This window comes from Phodopus roborovskii, unplaced genomic scaffold (assembly GCF_943737965.1).
Source record: "Phodopus roborovskii unplaced genomic scaffold, PHOROB, whole genome shotgun sequence".
NCBI classification, from domain to species: domain Eukaryota; kingdom Metazoa; phylum Chordata; class Mammalia; order Rodentia; family Cricetidae; genus Phodopus; species Phodopus roborovskii.
Genome location: NW_026126599.1, coordinates 5207456 through 5226618, shown reverse-complemented (window position 1 = coordinate 5226618; position 19163 = coordinate 5207456). Strand labels below are relative to the sequence as shown.

General features: G+C 52.2%; 1 protein-coding gene across 1 annotated transcript; it reads right to left on the bottom strand.

Moving 5' to 3' along the window:
- Window positions 1–1940: 1940 nt before the first annotated feature.
- Window positions 1941–12918, bottom strand: Fscn1 (fascin actin-bundling protein 1). Its single transcript, XM_051205138.1, has 5 exons — window positions 11955–12918; window positions 4714–4870; window positions 4491–4612; window positions 4088–4255; window positions 1941–3232 (listed from the first exon to the last, which is right to left on the bottom strand). The coding sequence occupies exons 1-5, from the start codon at window positions 12901–12903 to the stop codon at window positions 3030–3032; spliced, it is 1599 nt and encodes a 532-aa protein (XP_051061095.1). The 5' UTR covers window positions 12904–12918; the 3' UTR covers window positions 1941–3029.
- Window positions 12919–19163: the final 6245 nt, after the last annotated feature.

The following is a 19163-nucleotide window of genomic DNA, read 5'->3' as shown; positions in this document are numbered from 1 at the left end:
GGCTATGGGAGCTGCTGTATGTACAAATGTGCTTCTGCATGCTTACCCATGTGCATGTGCGTGTGCAAGATTCGGACATACCTATGGTGTGTGCTACCACACGCGTGCCCATCCCTCTCCCCTCCAAGGTGCTGGTTACCTCCACAAGTTGCCTGGGCCCCTGAACCCTGTCCTCACTAGCCCAGCCATTCTCTATTAGCTTCCTCTATTCAGGGCCTGTGCTTAGGAGAGTTCCCTGACAAGGAACTCTTCTGTCCCTTTTTCTGGATTAGGTTCTCTCTCGCGCTCCCATCAGATCCTGTGCCAGCCCCCATCAGACCTATGCTCCCTCCCTTCGACCCTGGACTGCCTGAAACAGACTCTACCATTAACTGCAGCACCTGCCTCATCCATCGGATCCTCCCCACAGCCACGCGAGGGACTTCCACAGTCATCAGGGGGCCACAAAGTGCTTGGCGGTGGTGATGGATAGGGTGTCCCTTCCCCTCAGCGCCGCCCCCACCAGAGAGGTGAACTCTACAGAATTCATCTGTCTCTCCGCGTCACTGACACTTTCCTGGCTTGGGGCCGAGCTTCCACCCTGCGGGGGCCAAAGAACCCTTTGTGGCCATCTGCCCCAGTCGATCTCCCGCAGGGCTTCCCTCGGGGACCGCCAATCACAGCGCAGCTGCTTCATTTCGTCATCAGCAGCCAATCAGTGCGGTTCTCCAGCCGCCTCTGCAGAGCTTCCAGCTGCTGGGGCTTGGGGCTACTCAGCACTCTTCCGCACCAGCAAAAAAAAATTTTTTTCCTGACGCCCCAGTGTCACCCTCCGTAAAATGGGACTCTGGGATGCTCCAAAAGTCCCAGAAAAGTATCTACCTATCGGTAGAAATCGCAGACACTGGAATCCTCTAGGGTTCAACCCCAAGACCCTCTGGCGCACTCCCAAGACACTGGCTTACCCTTCAAAGATGAAGGCAGCCTACTGGCTTGTCTCTTGACTTTTTCTTTCTTTTTGGCTTTTCGAGACAGATCTGGCTGTCCTGGAACTTGCTTTGTAGACCAGACTGTCCTCCAACTCAGAGATCCGTCTGCTTCTACCTCTTGAGTGCTGGGATTGAAGGCCTGTGCCACCATGCTGGGTTCGAACCTATTGGAATTGAACCTAGAGCCTCAGCTATGCTGGCCCACGAACTACATCCGGTCCGCGCCCTTTATTTAAAACATCTAGCAAGGTGCCCAGACTAGCCTTGAACTCACTTTGCAACCTTGAATCTGTGATCCTCCTTAACCTCCTGAGTAGCTGGGATGACAGGCCTGGATTGTTATTTTGTGTGTATGTGTGTGTGTGTGTGTGTGTGTGTGTGTGTGTGGTGTGTGTGTGTGTGTGTGTGTGTGTGTGTGTAGGCCAGAAGTCATTTGGGGTATCTTCCTCAACCAACCATCACCTTGAGACAGGGCCTCTCACTGAAACCAGAGCTCTCAGATTAGGCAAGGCTAGGCAACCAGCAAGCTCCGGGGATGCTCCTGTCTCTCTACCCTTCCTCCAAGCCCTGGAGGAGCTACACACCACTGCACCAGACTTCCTCACATGGGTGTTGTGTTATCAGTCTTCAGACATCAGGCTTGGCAGCAAGTGACTTTACCTCCTGAACCCTCTTGTCTGCCCTTGGCTTCTACTTTGTCATTGTTTTTGGAGGCTGGGTTTCTCTGTGGTTTTGAAGGCTGGCCTCGAACTCACAGAGTTCACCTGTCTCTGCTGGGATTAAAGGTGACACCACCACCCTTCAGCCTGCACTTTTAATTATCCAGCTTGCTTGCTAGACCCAGGAGCTCAGCCAGAGCTACTACTGTATCTGCTGGAGCAGCTAAGGCCTGAGACCTGAACAAGAGACTGCCCCTTGGCATCAGTGCAGGCTCCCTCCCCCATCCACTTCCACTGTGAGACACACACAGGCTGCAGACATGGCATTATTTTATTTTCCAGTTCAAAGCTACTATCATGGGTCTTCAGAGTTATAGAAATGACAGTTACAAAAACAAAAAATAAAAAATAAAGACCGAGACACCCCAAGTGAGTGAGATGCATGGTGTTGGGGAATTGGTAGAATGGGGTGCCTGGGAAGGGACCCCCTGAGGTTTACTCCAGGGTTCCCAGGAGGAACACTGGCTTTCTCCCACCCCAGGAGCCCCGAGGTGTCAGGAAGGCATGGAGCACCAATCACAGGGCCAGGGCTGGAGGTGGGCAGGCGGGGGAGGGGGAGGGAGGCAGGATGGGAACCCACTGATGAGGCCAGGTGTCAAGTATCCCCCCCCCAAGACCACACACACACACAGCTACAACCAACCAGGCAAGTTTGCCCAGGGGCCCTTTCAACAGTAACATCTCCTTTAAAAACAACAACAACAAAAAAAATACTGATTTGGTCATTTTTCTGCTTCCAGTCAGGCCAGGGTGAAAAGGAAAGAGATGGGGGCAAGGCCTACCCCTGAACCCCAGAATGTGTAGGGGCGACCTGGCAGTGTCACCCAAAGACCACTCTCCAGCCATGATCCAGAAAAAAAAATGTGTAGGCAAACCAGGCCACACTTGGCTTCAATCCCACCAAAAGGCTTGCCTCCAGGTGCTGGGGCCAGACAGAGCAGGTACGTCAGAGAGACATGATCTCCAGAGGGGGGCTTCCAGTTACAAGCTCAGGGGCAGGGCAGTTCCCTGCCCCCCACCACCACCAATTTCTCCTAGGCCACTTCCAGGGGAAATAAGGCTCAGAGTTGTCTGAGGTCAGAAGAGAGGTGCCAGCATGCCCCATGGCAAAGAAGGGACCCAAAGTCCCTCCCAGGGACAGTCTGCAGCCACTGAGCCATGGGGAGCAGAGAGTTAGGGGGAAGGGGTCCACAGAGGGCAACAGGCAAGGGCACCGTTTTCTCTTGGGTTTCCAGTTTGAAAGGCAAGGGGCTTGCCACCTACTGCAGGGCCACGTGGCGAGTAGTAAGGATAGCAGGAGGCAGGAGGGACTGGATGAGTGGCCCGCAGAGAGCAGGTGGCCCTAGTACTCCCAGAGTGAGGCGGGGTCGATGGTCTCTGCGCAGGCCTTCAGGACCCCGGCGTGGTCCCCCTTCAGGTAGCGGCCACCCACCTTGATGGCCACCTTATTGTAGTCACAGAACTCAAGGAAGAAATCCACAGGGGTGTCACTGCTGCTGGTGACTGAGGAATCGCTGCCCACTGTCCAGTACTTGCCTGTAGAGTCTAAGGAGGGAGACTACATGTCAAGCTCTGTTCCCACCCCACATCCATTCTCTGAAAGGGTTAATATCCCTCCCACAGCCCATTTCCAGAACTGAGTGGGGTTAGCTGGACCCGAGTACAGTCCTGTACTACTCAAGAAGCTGAGTTAGGAAAATTATCCAGAGGTTCAAGGACATCCTGGGAAGTTTGCTGACACCCCATCTCAAACTAAAAAAATATAAGAGGACTAAGGGCTTGGCACGGTGGCACACACCTTTAATCCCAACATCTGGGAGGCAGAGGCAGGTAGATCTGACTTTAAGGACAGCCTGGTCTACAAATCAAGTTTTAGGACAGCTAGGGACACGTAAAAGAATATAGATCAGCAGCAGAGTCCCAGCCTAGAATGCCCCAGTGAGGGTCTGGGGTGTGGCTCAGTGGTAAAGCACCTGCCTAGAATCCCTCAGTGAGGGGCTGGGGTCTGGCTGAGTTCAGTCCTCAGCACTATTAAGAAAGGAGTTAGGTTTGCCTTACCAAGGCCTCGCACAACACAGGGTCCTGATTACATCTTACACCTCAGGACTGTGGGGGGGTCTTGGTCCTAGTCTTGGTCCCACAGCCAAGGTGTCATATCCTTATCTTCCATCTACTCTTTTCATCCTTCCTTTTCTTTTGTAGGTAATTCTCCTGCCTCAGATTCCCAGGTTATAGCCATGCACCACCATCCCCAGCAGCTTCCCACCCTCTCCATCTGCCTAGGATAGGCTAGAAAAGTTCTCTCCACAGACAAGGGGGGAAGAGGCTACCCAGTGACCATAGAACATGCATTCCCTTATGATCTTGAATGGCTGTAAGCACCCCACCCAGAGAACCTGCCTTTGATATTGTAGGCGCCATCATTGAATTCCAGCTGGAAGACATCGTAGCTGGAGCGGTTGGCATCCAGGGTGCCTGTGACCTTACGGCAGCCGATGAACCCATGCTCCCCACGGAACACGATAATGGGGCGGTTAATCAGCTTCATGAGGAAGAGTTCAGAGTCCCCTGTCACAGGGAAAGGGGCCATTGAGTTTACAGCAACAGGGATGGGCCAGCCAGGGGTTCCTCAGAAGGCATCAAGAAGCTAAGGGTTAACGGTGCCAGCCTGAGGACACACCAATTTAAGGGGTTACCTGCACACAGAGAGAGGTTCAAGTGGGGCTAGTGACTGAACACAGGGTGACTGTCCCTCTAAGACACTAAGGAAACAGGCTTGGGGTGCATGCCCCCATGTGGCTACCTGCTGTCTCCACTGAGGCGGCCAGCTGACCATTTTTCTTGGCGGTCACAAACTTGCCATTGGATGCGCGTAGAGTGATGCGACGGTCACACCACTCAATGTCAAAGTAGCAGCTGGCGTTCCTGGGGAAGAGGAGAGGGATTGGCAGCACGGGGGTCAAGCAAGCTGCCTGGTCCCAGGAGATTAGCCAGCCCAGGAGATGCAGGGGTGTGGTGTCACTCACTTGGTGGATGCAGTGGATTGTACCCCTCCGGTTGCCGTCAGCGTCCAGTACTTGCCCGTGTGGGTGCGGAAGGCACACTTCCTCGTGTCTCGGTCGATCTCCAGCTGGAAGGTCTCCTGATCGGTCTCTTCATCTTGATTGGCCGACAGGTCCATTCCTGCAGAGGAGGACCCCAGCCAATTAGGCCACTGTTGTCTCAACAAGATGCCTCAAGTGTGGCTCAGATACCTCAGATGGTATCCTGGCAGTGGGCACTTGCTCAGACACTAAATTCAGATCCTTAGAAACCACATGAAAGCCAGGCATGGCAGCTGAGCCGATAATCCCAGCACAGGGAAGCCAAGACAGATGGTACTCTAGAGCTCAATGACCATCCAGCTTGGCTAAATCACTGAGCTCCAGGCCACCAAGAGGTCCCTTTTTTTTTTTTTTTTTTTTTTCCTTTTTGGTCTTTTGTGACAGGGTTTCTCTACGTGGAACTTGCTTTATAAACCAGGCTGGCCTCAAACTCAGAGATCCGCCTGCTTCTGGCTCCCAAGTGCTGGGATTAAAGGCATGTGCCATCACATCCGGCTAAAATTCCTGTCTCAAGTACAGAGTGAATCTTTGTGCCAGTCTGGTCTACAAAGTGAGTTCCAGGACATCGGAGCTACATAGTGAGACCTCGTCTCAAAAAAAAGTATGTAAACTGGGAGATGGTGGGGCACACCTTTAACTCCAGCACTCGGGGGGCAGAGGCAGGCGGGATCTCTGTGAGTTCAAGGTCAGCCTGGTCTACAGAGTGAGTTCCAGGACAGGCTCCAAAACTACAGAGAAACCCTATCTCAGAAAACCAAGAAAAAAAAAAGTGTGTAGAAAGACGGAGGATGACATAGCTGACGTTGACCTCTGACCTCCATGTTAGGGGCACACACATATGCAATGAAAATCTGAGATACCAGTCCTCAGAAGACTGAGGCAGGCCAGCCAGGGATATATAAAACTGTGTGTGTGTGTGTGTGTGTGTGTGGATTTAGCTTAGCTCAGTCATTAGTGGGTTTCTTTAATCTCTAGCATCCCAATAGGAAAAACGGAAGGAAGTCTTCAAACTTCAACAGGAACCACCCACAAAGACGTTCTAAAGCCAAGCAAGAGAAACTCTCCTGTGGCCCCGTATTGGGTTCTTAACATAACAGTCAGGCAATGCTGCTGTTATGTAAGGAATGGCCTGGTTTTGTAGGTACAGATGGGGGCGTTTCCGGATAAGTCGCCCCAGGGTCCGGAATTTGCTTTAAATACAACCAAAACCATCATATAAACACACAGATGGAGCCAGTTCTACAGAATGTCACATTGTGGGGTGCTGGCCAAAGGGGTTTGCTACCCACTTCATGTAGAGGGGATGGATGTGTGAAAGTAAAAGAAGATCAAGTATGAGCTCTGCCTGGCCACCCACGGCTGCCACCCCAGCACTCAGGAGGCTGAGATTAGCGCCGGCTACAAATGAGACCCTATCTCAAAACACAAAATAGAGCTGGGGCTATAACTCAGTGTGTAGAATGCTTGCCTAACATGTACAGAGAACTGCATAAAAGATCAGAAGTTCAAGGCTAGCCTGAGCACACACCCACACACACAGGGTTGTAGGCCCTTTCAGGTAAAGGCATCTGCCGCCAAGCCTAACAACATGGTTCGATCCCTGGGACCAAAACAGCAGAAGGAAAACTGTATCTGACATCTAAAAGTATGTCATAGCATGTGGGCCACCACCAACCTCATATATATATATATATATATATATATATATATATATATATGCTTTTATTTATTTAATTTTTTGGAGACAGGGTTTCTGTGTAGCCTTGGAGCCTGCCCTGGACTTCACTTTGTAGATCAGGCTGGCCTTGAACTTACTGCACAGCCAAATGCATTTAAAAAAAAAAAAAAAAAAGAGAGAGAGAGAAGGTGGGTGTGCTTTGAGGCCACCCTAGTCTATACAATGAGTTCTAAGCCAGGGTTACATATAAAATAAATAGAGAGGGGATTGGGAATATAGCTTGGTAGTAAGGTGCTTGCCTAGCATGGTGGAAAGTCAAGGATTCCATCCCCAGCACCCCACAAACGATGAGATGACCACACGTTCCTTTAGAAAACTTAAAAATCTCAAAATGAATAAAGATGAAGTCATACTCTATCCCTGCCCTGACCAGCCACAAACACTGAAGCTTACCCTAGCATCTCCCTGCCAGTAAACATGAACCCAAACAGGATTGCTGGCCTCCTTTCCTCTCTTTTTTATTGATTTTCTTTTTCTTTTCTTTTTTTTTTTTTTTTTTTTTTTTTTTTTTTTGAGAACAGGGTTTCTCTGCATAACAGTTCTGGATGTCCTAGAACTTTCTTTATAGACCAGGCTGGCCTTGAATTCACAGAGATTGGAGCACCTTGGCCTCCTTTCTGCTGGGATTAAAAGCCTGTGCCACCACTGCCTGGCTAATTTTCAATTTAAAAAAAAAAAATACATATTTCTCACTGGGCATTGGTGGCGCACACCTTTAATCCCGGCAGTTGGGAGGCAGAGGCAGGTGGAACTCTGTGAGCTTGAGGCCAGCCTGGTCCCGGACAGTCAAAGCTACACAGAGAAACCCTGTCCAGGAAAAAAAAAAAAAAAAAAAAAAAAAAAAGGAAAGGATTTCTTGTATTATATATGTGTGTGTGTGCCTTGCTGTGTGTGTAGATGTGCACCACATGTGGGCCTGGTGCCCTCTGAGGCCAGATCTCCTGGGACTGGGCTACAGATGGCTGTGAGCCACCATGTTAAGCACTGGTCTTCTGTAGGAACAAATATTCTTACAGGCGGAGGAGATACACGCCCCTCATCCCAGCACTTCTGAGACAGAGGCAGGTGGACCTGAATTAGAGGCTAGCCTGGTCTACAGATTCCCACCAGTTGTCCAAGCTCCATGTGTATGCTGTAGCCTCTATACACACTCCCACATACAAATAACTGATAAACATAATTTGACTAATATTTTATTTTGAATAAAAGTCAGTATTGGGTGACTGAGCATTTGTCTAGAGTCCCTCTCAGGAAGGGGCTGAGGGTGTGATCATCAGTAGAGCATTGGTCTGTCATGCGCAAGGACTCAGGTTTGATCAGCATTCCCACAATAAAAGAAAAGCACACCTTTACTCCCAGCACGCTGGCACCAGAGGCAGGCGAATCTCTCGAGTTCTTTTGGACCAGCTGGGTCTATGGAGCAAGTTCTAGGATGGATAAGGCTACATAGACGATCCCTGCCTCAGGAAAAAGAGAAAAAGAAAAGAAAAGCCCCTCCCAGCAGAATGCTGCTCCATCCATGATAGGCCATCAAGAGGAAGCCAGAAGACAATCAGAAGTGGTGGCCCAAGCAGGGCGTTGGTTGCACACGCCTTTAGTCCCAGCACTCGGGAGGCAGAAGTAGGTAGATCTCTGTGAGTTCAAGACCAGCCTGGTCTAAAGAACGAGTTCCAGGACAGACTCCAAAGCAATACAGAGAAACCCTGTCTAGGAAAGAAGGGAGGAAGGGAGGAAGGGAGGGAGGGAGGGAGGAAGGAAGGGAGGGAGGGAGGGAGGAAGGGAGGGAGGGAGGGAGGGAGGGAGGAAGGAAGGGAGGGAGGGAGGGAGGAAGGGAGGGAGGGAGGAAGGGAGGGAGGGAGGGAGGGAGGAAGGGAGGAAGGGAGGGAGGGAAGAAGGAAGGAAGGCAGGGGTGGCCCATGCCTCTCATCCCAGCTCTCTGGAGACAGAGACAAGAGGAGACTTGAAAGCCAGATGGGCTACAACACAAAAACCAAAATTAAGCTGGGTGTGGTAAAGGTGGCTAAAAAGTTGGCTTCCCAGTATGCTAGTCGCCTTCGCACAAAGGAGAGGCACCGCCCCAAGATGGGGCAGCACCGTGGACATATGCCAGTGGTCAGCCTTCCCCTAATTCTGAGAAATGAGACATCCAGACTGAGGACATCCAAGCCACCATCCAGGTACAAACAAAGGACCTGTAGCATCCGATCTTTGTTAAAAAGACTAAGAGGCCAGTGAGGCACCAAAGGTAGACCCCAGGTGGCCTTTGGTGAATGCCTTCGCCTCTCTGTGCCTCAGTTGCTCCATCCTGCCACAAAGGATCATCTCTGTTGGAACCCTGAAAGGATGTGAGTGCCTGTTGCCAAGGAGATGCGGAACCCTCCCACCTCAGCAAGAAGTCAGCCCCCCTTGCAGAATGGCCCCTTTAAGGCCCAGCAAAGGGGAAAAGGCCCCATTTGGCCTTGGAATCACATTGGAGCTGCGTTGCTATGGCAACAGAATTTCTGTGGGATTTTTTTTTTTCAACACAGCACAGAAAACCTGAGTCACAGGCTCCAGGAGCCCACGGAAGGGGGTGTGGTTATCTTCCAGCTTCACTTGCTATGGTGACTCAGAGGGTCCCCCAACCCTCACCCACCTCCTGAGTTTAGCAGCTTGCCAGATTGTCTTGCCTTGTTCTAAATAAGCATCCTCCACAACCCATCTCATGTAGGAAGAGGGTTCAGCTTAGAACCCTCCAGGACTTCACTTCACCTACACCAAAGTCCACTAAGGGCTCAAAACGATGTCAAGATGCTGTCAAGAATGGGGAACTCTTAGACATCCCAAAGATCCTTCTAAAGCATGCTCAGGGGTAAGAACCCAACATGTGAATCAAGCTGGGCAGTGTGGGGAGACATAGCACAGGGTCTCCTTGAGCCAGCAAGGGCTTGTGAGGATCAGGAGACCCTCACCCTAATCCTGTGTAAGGTAATGCTGGCTCCTCTCACGCGATCTCCACCTCCCAGGAACCAAGAATCTGTTTTACAGATGGGGAAACTGAGGCCGGGGAACAGGAAGCAACTCGGCAGGGATGATTCACAGCCCCAAATTGCGCCCTCCCTCCCCCCTATTCCTGGCTAGGAGTTCCCAACGCTGCGGAAGCCCCGCCCCGCCCCGCCTCCCTGCCACGCAGGCCTGCCCAAAATGGCCTCCCAGGCACACCCACCCAGCGGCTCACCCCAAAAAAGCCAGGGAGGAGTTGGCTGACATGGGAATGAGACTCAGACCCCTATGCATGAGGGCAGGAGAGGTCTAAACCATGACCCCAAGTCCCCTTCAACTTCAATTTCCGCCCCCTCCTGCCCGATCAGCGTGACTCAGGTACAATCATGACACCCTCAGAGAGGGGTACCTGCCCAGGCTCGCAAAACACACCCTCTAGCTCCTTCCTGGCCCTGAGAGCCTAAGTCACCTGTTTCAGCCTAACACTTCCCAGGGCAGCAAGCCTTGGACACAGCTCGGTAGACAGCCAGTCTCTCTGCCAGGGAGTCCCTGGCACCTGCAGGGTTTCCTCCAGTCCCAAATGCCAGCCAGCCTTCCTCCCGGATATGCAGGGTTTCTCTCTGCACCTTCCTGCCTCAGGGCCTTTGCACTGGCTGTGCCCGCTATCGGCAAGCCTTAATGCCTGTGAACTTCTATTCACTCTCCTGGGGCAACTCGTGTGTCCTCAGAAAGGACCCCTGGCCTTGGTAATCTAGTACCCTGGCCCTGTATCCCCAGTGACTTGCTGTACATGCCAGTCATGTTCCCAAGCGACATATCCTATCTCTTGTATCTCCGTGTTTGTTAAACAGGTGGGAACGCTGACCCTTCACCTAGTAATGTGAAACAAGAGAAGCTGACAAGCATTGGTGTGTGTGTGTGTGTGTAAAATGAGAAAACATTCTGGAATCAAATACACCCAGTTCAGCATGTTGATTTACTGTGTAACCTAAAGCAAATGGCTGCACCTTTCTGAGTGTTAATTCAGCCAAACTCAGGGAGGCCCCACCCAGAGTTTGGGCCTCTGCCTTGGGGGAGGGAGGGCTTCCTCGCCACACACCACGCTCCCATTCAGCCATCTCCAAAGCTTGGGGTCCAATTTCCCATCCAAAGCAGCGAGATCTCACAAGCCCCTGCCATCAGGCAGCAAAGACCCTTTGGCAAAGATGCAGGGGGTACAACCAGAAAGGAGGCGCCTACTTGTGGCACGCCCATGCTGGTCGGAAATGGCCTGCCAGCCTGCTGGAGGCCCTGGATGGGGACAGATCCAGTTGCAAACGATTGTTCTCAGCCAGGGGCCTTGGGGACCGGTTCACTCGAGGGTAGAGGCTTCTGGAGGAAGCTAGACACTCGCAGGGCCAAGTGCCGGATCGCGAGGCGTGCATGAGAGGGCAGGGAGGGCGCCTGGCGTGCAGCCACCCGGGCCACGCCGCCCGCCAGCCGGGGTGCGAAGGAAGACCCAGGCGGCTGCACTCCGCGCCTTTACCCAGGACCAGAGACGACGCCTGGGGGGGTTGGCTCTTCCGCAGAGGGAACCGCCTAAGCAGATCCCCTCCCCCAGCTCCGCCGCAGCTGGTTTTCCCATCTGCAGAGCCCTAGCAGGACAAAGGGGACGAGGGAGGGCCCAGCCGAGGCGACCCGCCCCCCTGCTCACAAAGGCCGCGGCCCGGAGCGCCAGGCCTAGGCAAGGGGAGGTGGGATGGGGGAGGGGCAGAACCGGCGGACATTTCCCCCCCCTCCTCCGTAGCAGGCCGGACCCCACCCCGCACACCCCGCCGCGATCAAAAGCCCCGCCAAACCTCCATTTAGCCAGGAAAGGAGGAGAGGGCAGGGGTGACTGTCCCATGGCCCTCCAGCCAAAGGCCCGAGGACCAGGAGGAAATGGACAAGGGTGAGCCTTCCTTCCCAAGACCTGAGGCAGCCTATCCTAGAGGATCAGCCCACGAATAGGGACAACCAGATTGGAAAGAGGGAACAGAGAAGGTCTAGGGAGGCCCACGCCCCCAGCCAGGGGTGGGGGAGGTGGACAGTTTTGCTTTAGGATGTGCTAGGCCACAACCCACGTCACCTCCTACGAGCAGAAGCACACATCCTGCCTGGACCCCTGTCCAGGATGCTTTTAATCCCAGCCCTCAAGAGACAGAGGCAGGAGGATTTCTGCGAGTTCAAGGCCACCCTGGTCTACAGAGCGAGTTTCAGGATAGCTAGGGCTACATACATAGTGAGACCCGGTCTTTCTAAAACACAAGCCCACTTCCCCAAGGCGACACATAGAGGCCTGTGATCCTAATAAGAGCGCATGGGATGATGGGTGTGGGATCGGGAAGCGGAAGGATGCAGGAGTTGGGAGGATGCTTTTGTGCACTTTATCGGGACCTAAGAAGGGGACGTGTCCCCAACTCACCCTGGCGCGTGGACACGTTCCTCTCGTTGGCCGCCTGCAGCACCACCTGAGCGCAGCTCTGTTCCAGGGCGAAGAGCTCATCTTTGCCCACCTTGGTGGCCTTGCCGGCCTTGAGGGTGCCACTGGGCCCGGACGGAGCCAGATAGCGACCTTCGCAATCGCGAAAGGCCACCTTGCCGGAGCGGAACTCGAGCGTGTAGCCCGTGGCGGGCTCGGGCCGCGCCACAAGGCGCCCGTCGTGGCGCAGGAAGCGGTGGTCCGACGTCTGCACGCTGTAGCGTTGGTCCTGAAAGGCCAAGGTGATGAGCGAGTCGACGCCCCAAGGCACGTCGCGGTCTACCGCGATCTCGTCGGCCGGTCGCGCGCTCAGATGCGCGTAGCGCTTGCGGGTGACGCTGTAGATGTTGACCTGTGGGTGCATGGCGATGTGCACGCTCCACTTCTCTGCCGGCGACACGCTCTGCGCGAAGCACGACAAGCGATCCTCGGTGCCGCCGAAGTAGCGCCGGTGCGCCTCGGACTGCAGCGACCAGCGGCCGTCGTCGTGCGCCACGACGAGGAAGCGGCAGTCGGCATCGGGCACCTCGCGCTCACAGCTCACGTTGCCGTCCTTGTCTGCGGCCAGGTAGCGACCCAGGTGGCTACGCAGACAGACAGCCGCGCTGCCCGCCTCATCAGGAGGCTGCTCCAGCGTCCAGATCTGCTTCTTCTTCAAGCTACTGGCGGACGCGTTCACCTTGAAGCCGAACGCCTCGGCTGTCAGGTACTTGTTGCCGCAGCTGATGAGCCCGAACTGAATTTGCACCGCCTCGGCTGTGCCGTTGGCGGTCATGGTGGCGGAGGGCGGCCCGGTGGCCCCGGGAGCTTGGGTGGCTGTGCCCGACCTCCTTTGTTCAGGACAGCTTAGCGGGCTGCAGCGCTCCACAAAAGCCAGCCCGGCGGCGCCCATGGGTTTTATACGCTGATGACGTCACTCTGTTAGGCCACGCCCCTATCCGTCCTGCCTGGGGAGGGGGCTCTGCAGCGCGCTCCCGGGCCCCTGTGCTTCTGTGGGTTTTCCTGGGTTTTAAGATGGGCTTTCACTTTGTAGTCCAAACTGGCCTTGAAGTTGCTATATGGCTCACGCTGGACTTGAACTCTTAGCAATCCTTCTGCCACTGGCTCGTGCGTGTTGGCTAGTCCATTTAACTGCTCCTCCACTATCGTCCTCAGCAGTATTTGGCCGATTCCCAACTTCTCCTGCTCTCTGGGGGCCCCCTGGATCACCCTACCTCCAAACCTGGCAGATAGGAAGAATCAGCAAGGTTTAAGGTAATGATGCGTTCCCGGATGGAGGGAGGGGTCCAGGGTACACCAGGAAGTAGCCTTAGTGCTGTTCCTTGAAGAGGCCAGAGTCACCGGAAGACACCGGCTGGAAACAGAAGGGCCTGAGGTAGAACAGATGTTGGACTCCAGCAAAGAGCATGCAGAGCCCTACCTGCCGGCCTCAGGGTTTCTCCAGGCCTGGGCGTGTGCTAAGATGAGGTTTCTATTCCAGAACCAATGTGGCCCAAGTCAGTGACCAACGTCCCCACTCTGGTGATGCTCATGCCCTGGGGTGCTGGTCGACTGGGAAGCAGAGTAGGTAAGACAGGAATTGCAGTCTCTGTTTATGAGGAAAATCAGCAAAGCAGGACGCCTCCCTGGCCTGACTATAGCCCCTCATGCATGATTCCAGACCAGAGGGACATTCCCGCCAAACACCACCTCCCACCACCCACCACCCCATATAAGAACACTTCCCTTTGAGTTTCTGGAAGACTGAGACTTCTAGGACATTCCCCACATGCCAGGAAGGCCCCTGGAATGCTGGCCCTACCACAGGCTGCCCACAAGATCTGGGCCCTCTGGCCCTGCCCAGCCACAGGCTGACCAGTCCTCCAGGGTGAGCTGTGTCCAAACAGATCTCTGCTCAGGCAGTCCCTTTCAGGCACCATCAAAGAGGAAGGGTAAATGGCATGGCCTGCCTATCATCAAATGTCAATCCAGGGAAGCCCCTTGCAATCCTTGCTGGGAAATCCCTTAGAGGTCACAGAAAGGTCACCAAGAACTAGGTTGATGCTCAGCCACCCTCTGTGGCCATGTGACTGATTCCTTATCCTCTCTGAGCTTTCCCTCTTTATATATATCCATACCCCTTGGGTACAGTGACTTACACATGTAATCCCAGAATTTGGGAGGCAGAGGTAGGAGGATTGCTACAAGTTCAAGGCCAGCCTTGGGGGAGCAAGTCAGAACTCACTGAAAGCAGTAACACCCAAACCCTATGCTGAGGGTGCCTGGAATCTGGTATTCTGTTCAAACATGTTTAACCCAGGAGCATCTCGGGCAGACTTGGACAAGTTAGCCTCATTACACATCAGGCAGTTAAGCCAATGTCTGATATGTGTCAGGGCTCTATAAATGCTAGCTATTGATTAGTCATTTACCATCATGACAGGACATAGGGTGCATTCACCATCTGTCCCAAGCTTTAGGCTCAGGTCATGAGGAATGGCTGGGTGTGGTGGTGTAAACCTGTAACCTTAACCCATCAGAGGATTAGGCAGCAGGATCATCCTAGGCTACATATTGATTTCCAATCCATCCTGATCTATATGGAACCTTGCCTCAAAAACCCAAATTGGTGGGGGGGCTGAAGAGATGACTCAGGGGATGGAGAGGTGGCTTGGCAGTTAAGAAGAGCACTGGCAGCTCTTCCAACTGACCCGGGTTTAATTCCCAGCACCCACATGGCAGCTCAGAACTGTCTGTAACTCCAGTTCCAGGGGACCTGACATCCTCACATCGATGCACATAAAAATAAAATAATAAAAGGTTTAGAAAAGGTTTATTAAAAAAAAAAGTTGGGAGCTAGAGAGAAGGCTCTGAGGGAAAATGCTTGCATTGACCAAGGCTAAAGATCTGAATTCAGTCTCTAGGACCCTCATGGTAGAAGGAGAAAACCAACTCCCTCAAGTGTCCTCTGACACCCCATACACTGTGCTACCCAAGTCCCCCATACATACATACAGTCTGGGGAAATGGCTCAATCAGCAGAGTTCAGATTGTGCAAGCATAAGAACAAGTGTAGGCATAGTGGTGGTGGTGCACTCCTTTAATCCCAACACTAGGAAGGCAGAGGCAGATGGCTCTCTGTGAATTCAAGGCCAGCCTGGTTTACAAAGCAAGTTCCAGGACAGCCAGGACTACACAGAGAAACCCTGTGTCAAGAAGAAAAATAAATAGATAAGGACGAGTTTGGATTCCTAACACCCAATAAAAAACTAGACATGTGGTGTACATCTAAAACCCCAGTACTGGAGAGTTAGAGGCAGGAGCTCACTGGCCAGTCAGCCTAGTCAAATCTGTGGACTTTGGGTTCAATGTGAGAAACTCACAACTGAGGTGGTGAGCTATAGAGACGGCTCAGCAGTTTAGAAGTTAGCAGTCTTCTAAAGGACCCAGGCCTGATGGTTCCTGCACCCACCTCGCACATATACACACACAGAGACTCATCAATAAATAAATCTTTTATCCAGGCAATGGTGGTGCATTCCTTTAATACCAGCACTGGGGTGGCGAGGCAGGAGGATCTCTGAGTCTGAGGCCAGCCTGGTCTACTGACTACTTCCAGGAAAGTCAAGGCTACACAGAAAAACCAGTGTTAGGAAAAATAAAATACATGAAATCTTTTTAAGAATTTTAATAAGATGGAGGAACCAGCAAGATGTCTCTGCAGATAAAGGTCCTTGTCTCCAAGCCTGAAGACCTGATCCTTAAGACCCATACAGTAGAAGGACAGAACTGACTCCCACAATTTGCCCTCTGACCTCCACACACATGTGGTGGCATACAGTACCCACAGGCACTCATAAAAATAAAAATAAGGTGGAGACCAATTGGGAAAGATACCCAACCAACATCAACATCTGGCCTACACTCACATGCACATGCTCGTGCACATGGGCGCACGAGCACACACACACACTATGAGAGTGGGAAGGAGACTACAGAGAAATCCTTGGGTTTCCCCCTTAGGACAGGTTCAGGTCCTGTATTCAGATAGTGGCTTAAATGTTGGGGAAAGTCCATCTGGCTCTGGGTGAGGTCATCTGTGGAGAACCGAGGTTCATTTCAGCAGACCCAAAGCCTTCATTGTCATTATTTCATGTGCCACCCTTGGGAACAGACAATACATCTACAGCCACATAGTTCAAATATGAATGAGGAAACAACATTCATCACCCCACCCCACCACCAGGTACAGATTTTGCTTGTGTTTTTCTTTAAATGAGAATAGCAAGCATGAATGTATATTCAACTTCACTGATAATTTCCTGTGTTTTGTGATATTTTCATTGAAAGTCACGCCTTTGCACATGTTAGGTAAGCAGTCTGTTACTGAGCCACACCCCAGCCCCTCACTGGGGGATTCTAGCAATCTCTCTGCATCTGAGTTACCACCTCATGTTGTTTTGCTTCTTTGATTTTGGTTTTATGAGAAAGGTTCTTATATAGTCAAGGCTGCGTACCAACTCCTAATCCACGGCTATATGGTTTTGTCTTTTCTTATCTTCTCCTCTTTTCTCTCTCTCTCTCTCTCTCTCTCTCTCTCTCTCTCTCTCTCTCTTTTTTGAGACAGAGTTTTGCTATGTAGCTTCAGCTGGCCTCAAACTCAACAGACCAAAGGTGGCTCACAGGCCACCATGCCTGGCCATACCTGGTTTTTTCCTTGGGCTCCAGGGATGGGGTGGGAATCAGGTTCTTGTGTTTGTACTATAAGTACTTACTTCAGCCCCATTTTTACTTCACGAGTCTTATTACCAATGAATTCTTTGCTAAACATAGTAGCTTCCAGCTGGGCAGTGGTGGCTCAGGCCTTTAATCCCAGCACTCAGGGAGACAGAGACCAAGGGATTTCTGTGAGCTTGAGGCCAGCCTGGTCTACAGAGTGAGAGGTCCAGGACAGGCTCCAAAGTTAATCAGAGAAACCCAGTCTTGGGGGGAAAAAGTTGCTCATCATTTCTTTTCAATGAAGCATAATATTCAGTCACATACCCTTAGCTTGAACCACCACCACACCCCTCTAACAATTAACCCTTCCATCACCAATCCCAATGTTTTTCACTTTTCTTTACCTAGATCTGTACCAATCCACACACACACACACACACACACACACACACACACACACACACAGTTGTATGCTTTCAGATTGATTGCCTCTGCCTCTGGTGACAGGGAGGCCCCTTCATGCTCTGCTCTGAGCTAATGTGAGTGATACATAAGCATTTGCTCTAGATGTGGTGAAGACTTGGGGTGATGTCTCCCAGGTCAGCTCCTGGGACGGAGAAGGATGTCCTTGTGAACTGAGAATTCTGCGGTTTTGACTGGGCCTTGTAACTGTTGAGCTTTGTGTGGGGCTGTTATTATTGTTGTTTCTGTTGTCTGCCTGTTGTGGGCAAACTCAGTAAGAGCCACACTGAGCTCTGTTCTGCTCTAAGCCTCACCTTCCCAAGTGTCCCTGACCCTGGCACCCCTGTGTCCTGCAAGGAATGAGCTAGTCCTGTACACATCACAAGGGCTTTGCTTCAGCCCCACCTCAGGTCCCTCTGGGAAAAGATGGGGACATGGACACTGTGTCCCTGGGCCCCATGGGGACCCAAGCACCACCTGATCCTTGCTAGGATCAGGGCACACACAGCACAAAACAGAAACACTTAACAGAGGCCAGGCTTGAGTCGCTCCTGGCTGGATGCCGTGTCCTGCACTTGCTCCAGACAGGAATTAAGGCCACAGGGACAGGCTGTCTTGTACTTAGTTCCCTGAGGAAGGATTCTTGGGGGGTTCCTCAGAGTCCCCAAGATCCTCTAGGACTGCCACTGCAAAGCAGGGACCCCCAAAGGGCCCAGCAGTGACTCCCTGGGCTGCACAGTGCCCATCTCCAGTATTTTTTCTGAAACCAAAACATTTATTTTATGACTGAAATCCTCAAGATGAACTGGATGCTGCAACAACTGCCCTCTTGATGTTGTCCCTTCACGAATCCATGTCTGAATCTTCGATAGCAATCTTTAGGTACCTCATCCACCCAATCCCGGTAGTGTTTCGCCTCTTAGTCTTGGCACTAGTGCTTGGTTATACTTTCTCTTGTGCTTGGCAGGGTAGCCACATTTGCCACAGGTGGACTTCTGAAGGTAGTGGTAGACCTTCGAGCCACAGTGGTGGCACAAATGTGCACCTTATTGTGACACTTTCCAAAGGATGATGTTCCTTTCTTCATCTTGCTTCTGCCAAAGAGACTGGAAGATCTTTTGGGGGGGGTTGAAACAGGGTTTCTCTGTGGCTTTGGAAGCTGTCCTGGAACTAGCTCTAGCTCTTGTAGACCAGGCTGGTCTCAAACTCACAGAGATCCCCCTGCCTCCCGAATGCTGGAATTAAAGGCATGCACCACCACCACCCGGCTATGTCAGTATTTTTTTTTTTCTTTGCTGATTCTTTGTGACAGAGTCTGTATAGCCCAGGCTAGCCTCAAATTTACTATGCAGCTGAGGATGACCTTCAACTCCTGATTCTCCTGCCTCTACCTCTCAAGTCCTAAGATGGCAGGCATGTACCACCACACCTGGCTCCCTATGATTCCAGGCTGTAGTTTGACAGGCACCCCTTTACCACCTCAACTTTGCAGTCTCTCACCTCCTGACTTTCTGAGAAATCTCATTTACACTCTCCCAGGAGCACCGAGCTGTGGGGAGGAGCAAGGCTGGGTCCTTCCTTCCATGCTCTGACAGGCAGAGATGGCCTGGCCCTGAGAGGCTACCACAGATCTGCTCAGAGGGACTCCTCACAGCTGTGTGTGATCTATCCCAGCTGAACCTCAGTTTCCCTGCTCTCAAAGGGACATCAGTGCTGGGCAGCTGTAGGGAGGCCGAGGCAGGAAGATTGGCAGGTACCTAATGAGACCTTCGCTCAAATAAACAAACAAACAAAAATCTGAGCATGACAGCACAGACCTGCCTGAAATCCCAGCACCTGATAGGTAGAGGCAAGAAATTGAGACATTCAAAGCAAGCCTCGGCTACATTGTGCATTGAAGGCCAGACTTGGCTGCGTGAGACCCCATTTCAAAAGCACAAATAATGCAGCCAGCGAGGTAGGCCAACAGGTAAAAGTACGTGCTGCCACCTG

Bases quoted from the DNA above. Each gene is read 5' to 3' on its own strand.
- Fscn1 (XM_051205138.1), bottom strand. From the start codon at position 12,903: ATGGGCGCCGCCGGGCTGGCTTTTGTGGAGCGCTGCAGCCCGCTAAGC. The intron at 4,613-4,713 runs GTGAGTGACACC...CCTCTTCCCCAG, and splicing joins CAATCCACTGCATCCACCAA to GAACGCCAGCTGCTACTTTG. The intron at 4,256-4,490 runs GTAGCCACATGG...TCCCTGTGACAG, and splicing joins CGCCTCAGTGGAGACAGCAG to GGGACTCTGAACTCTTCCTC.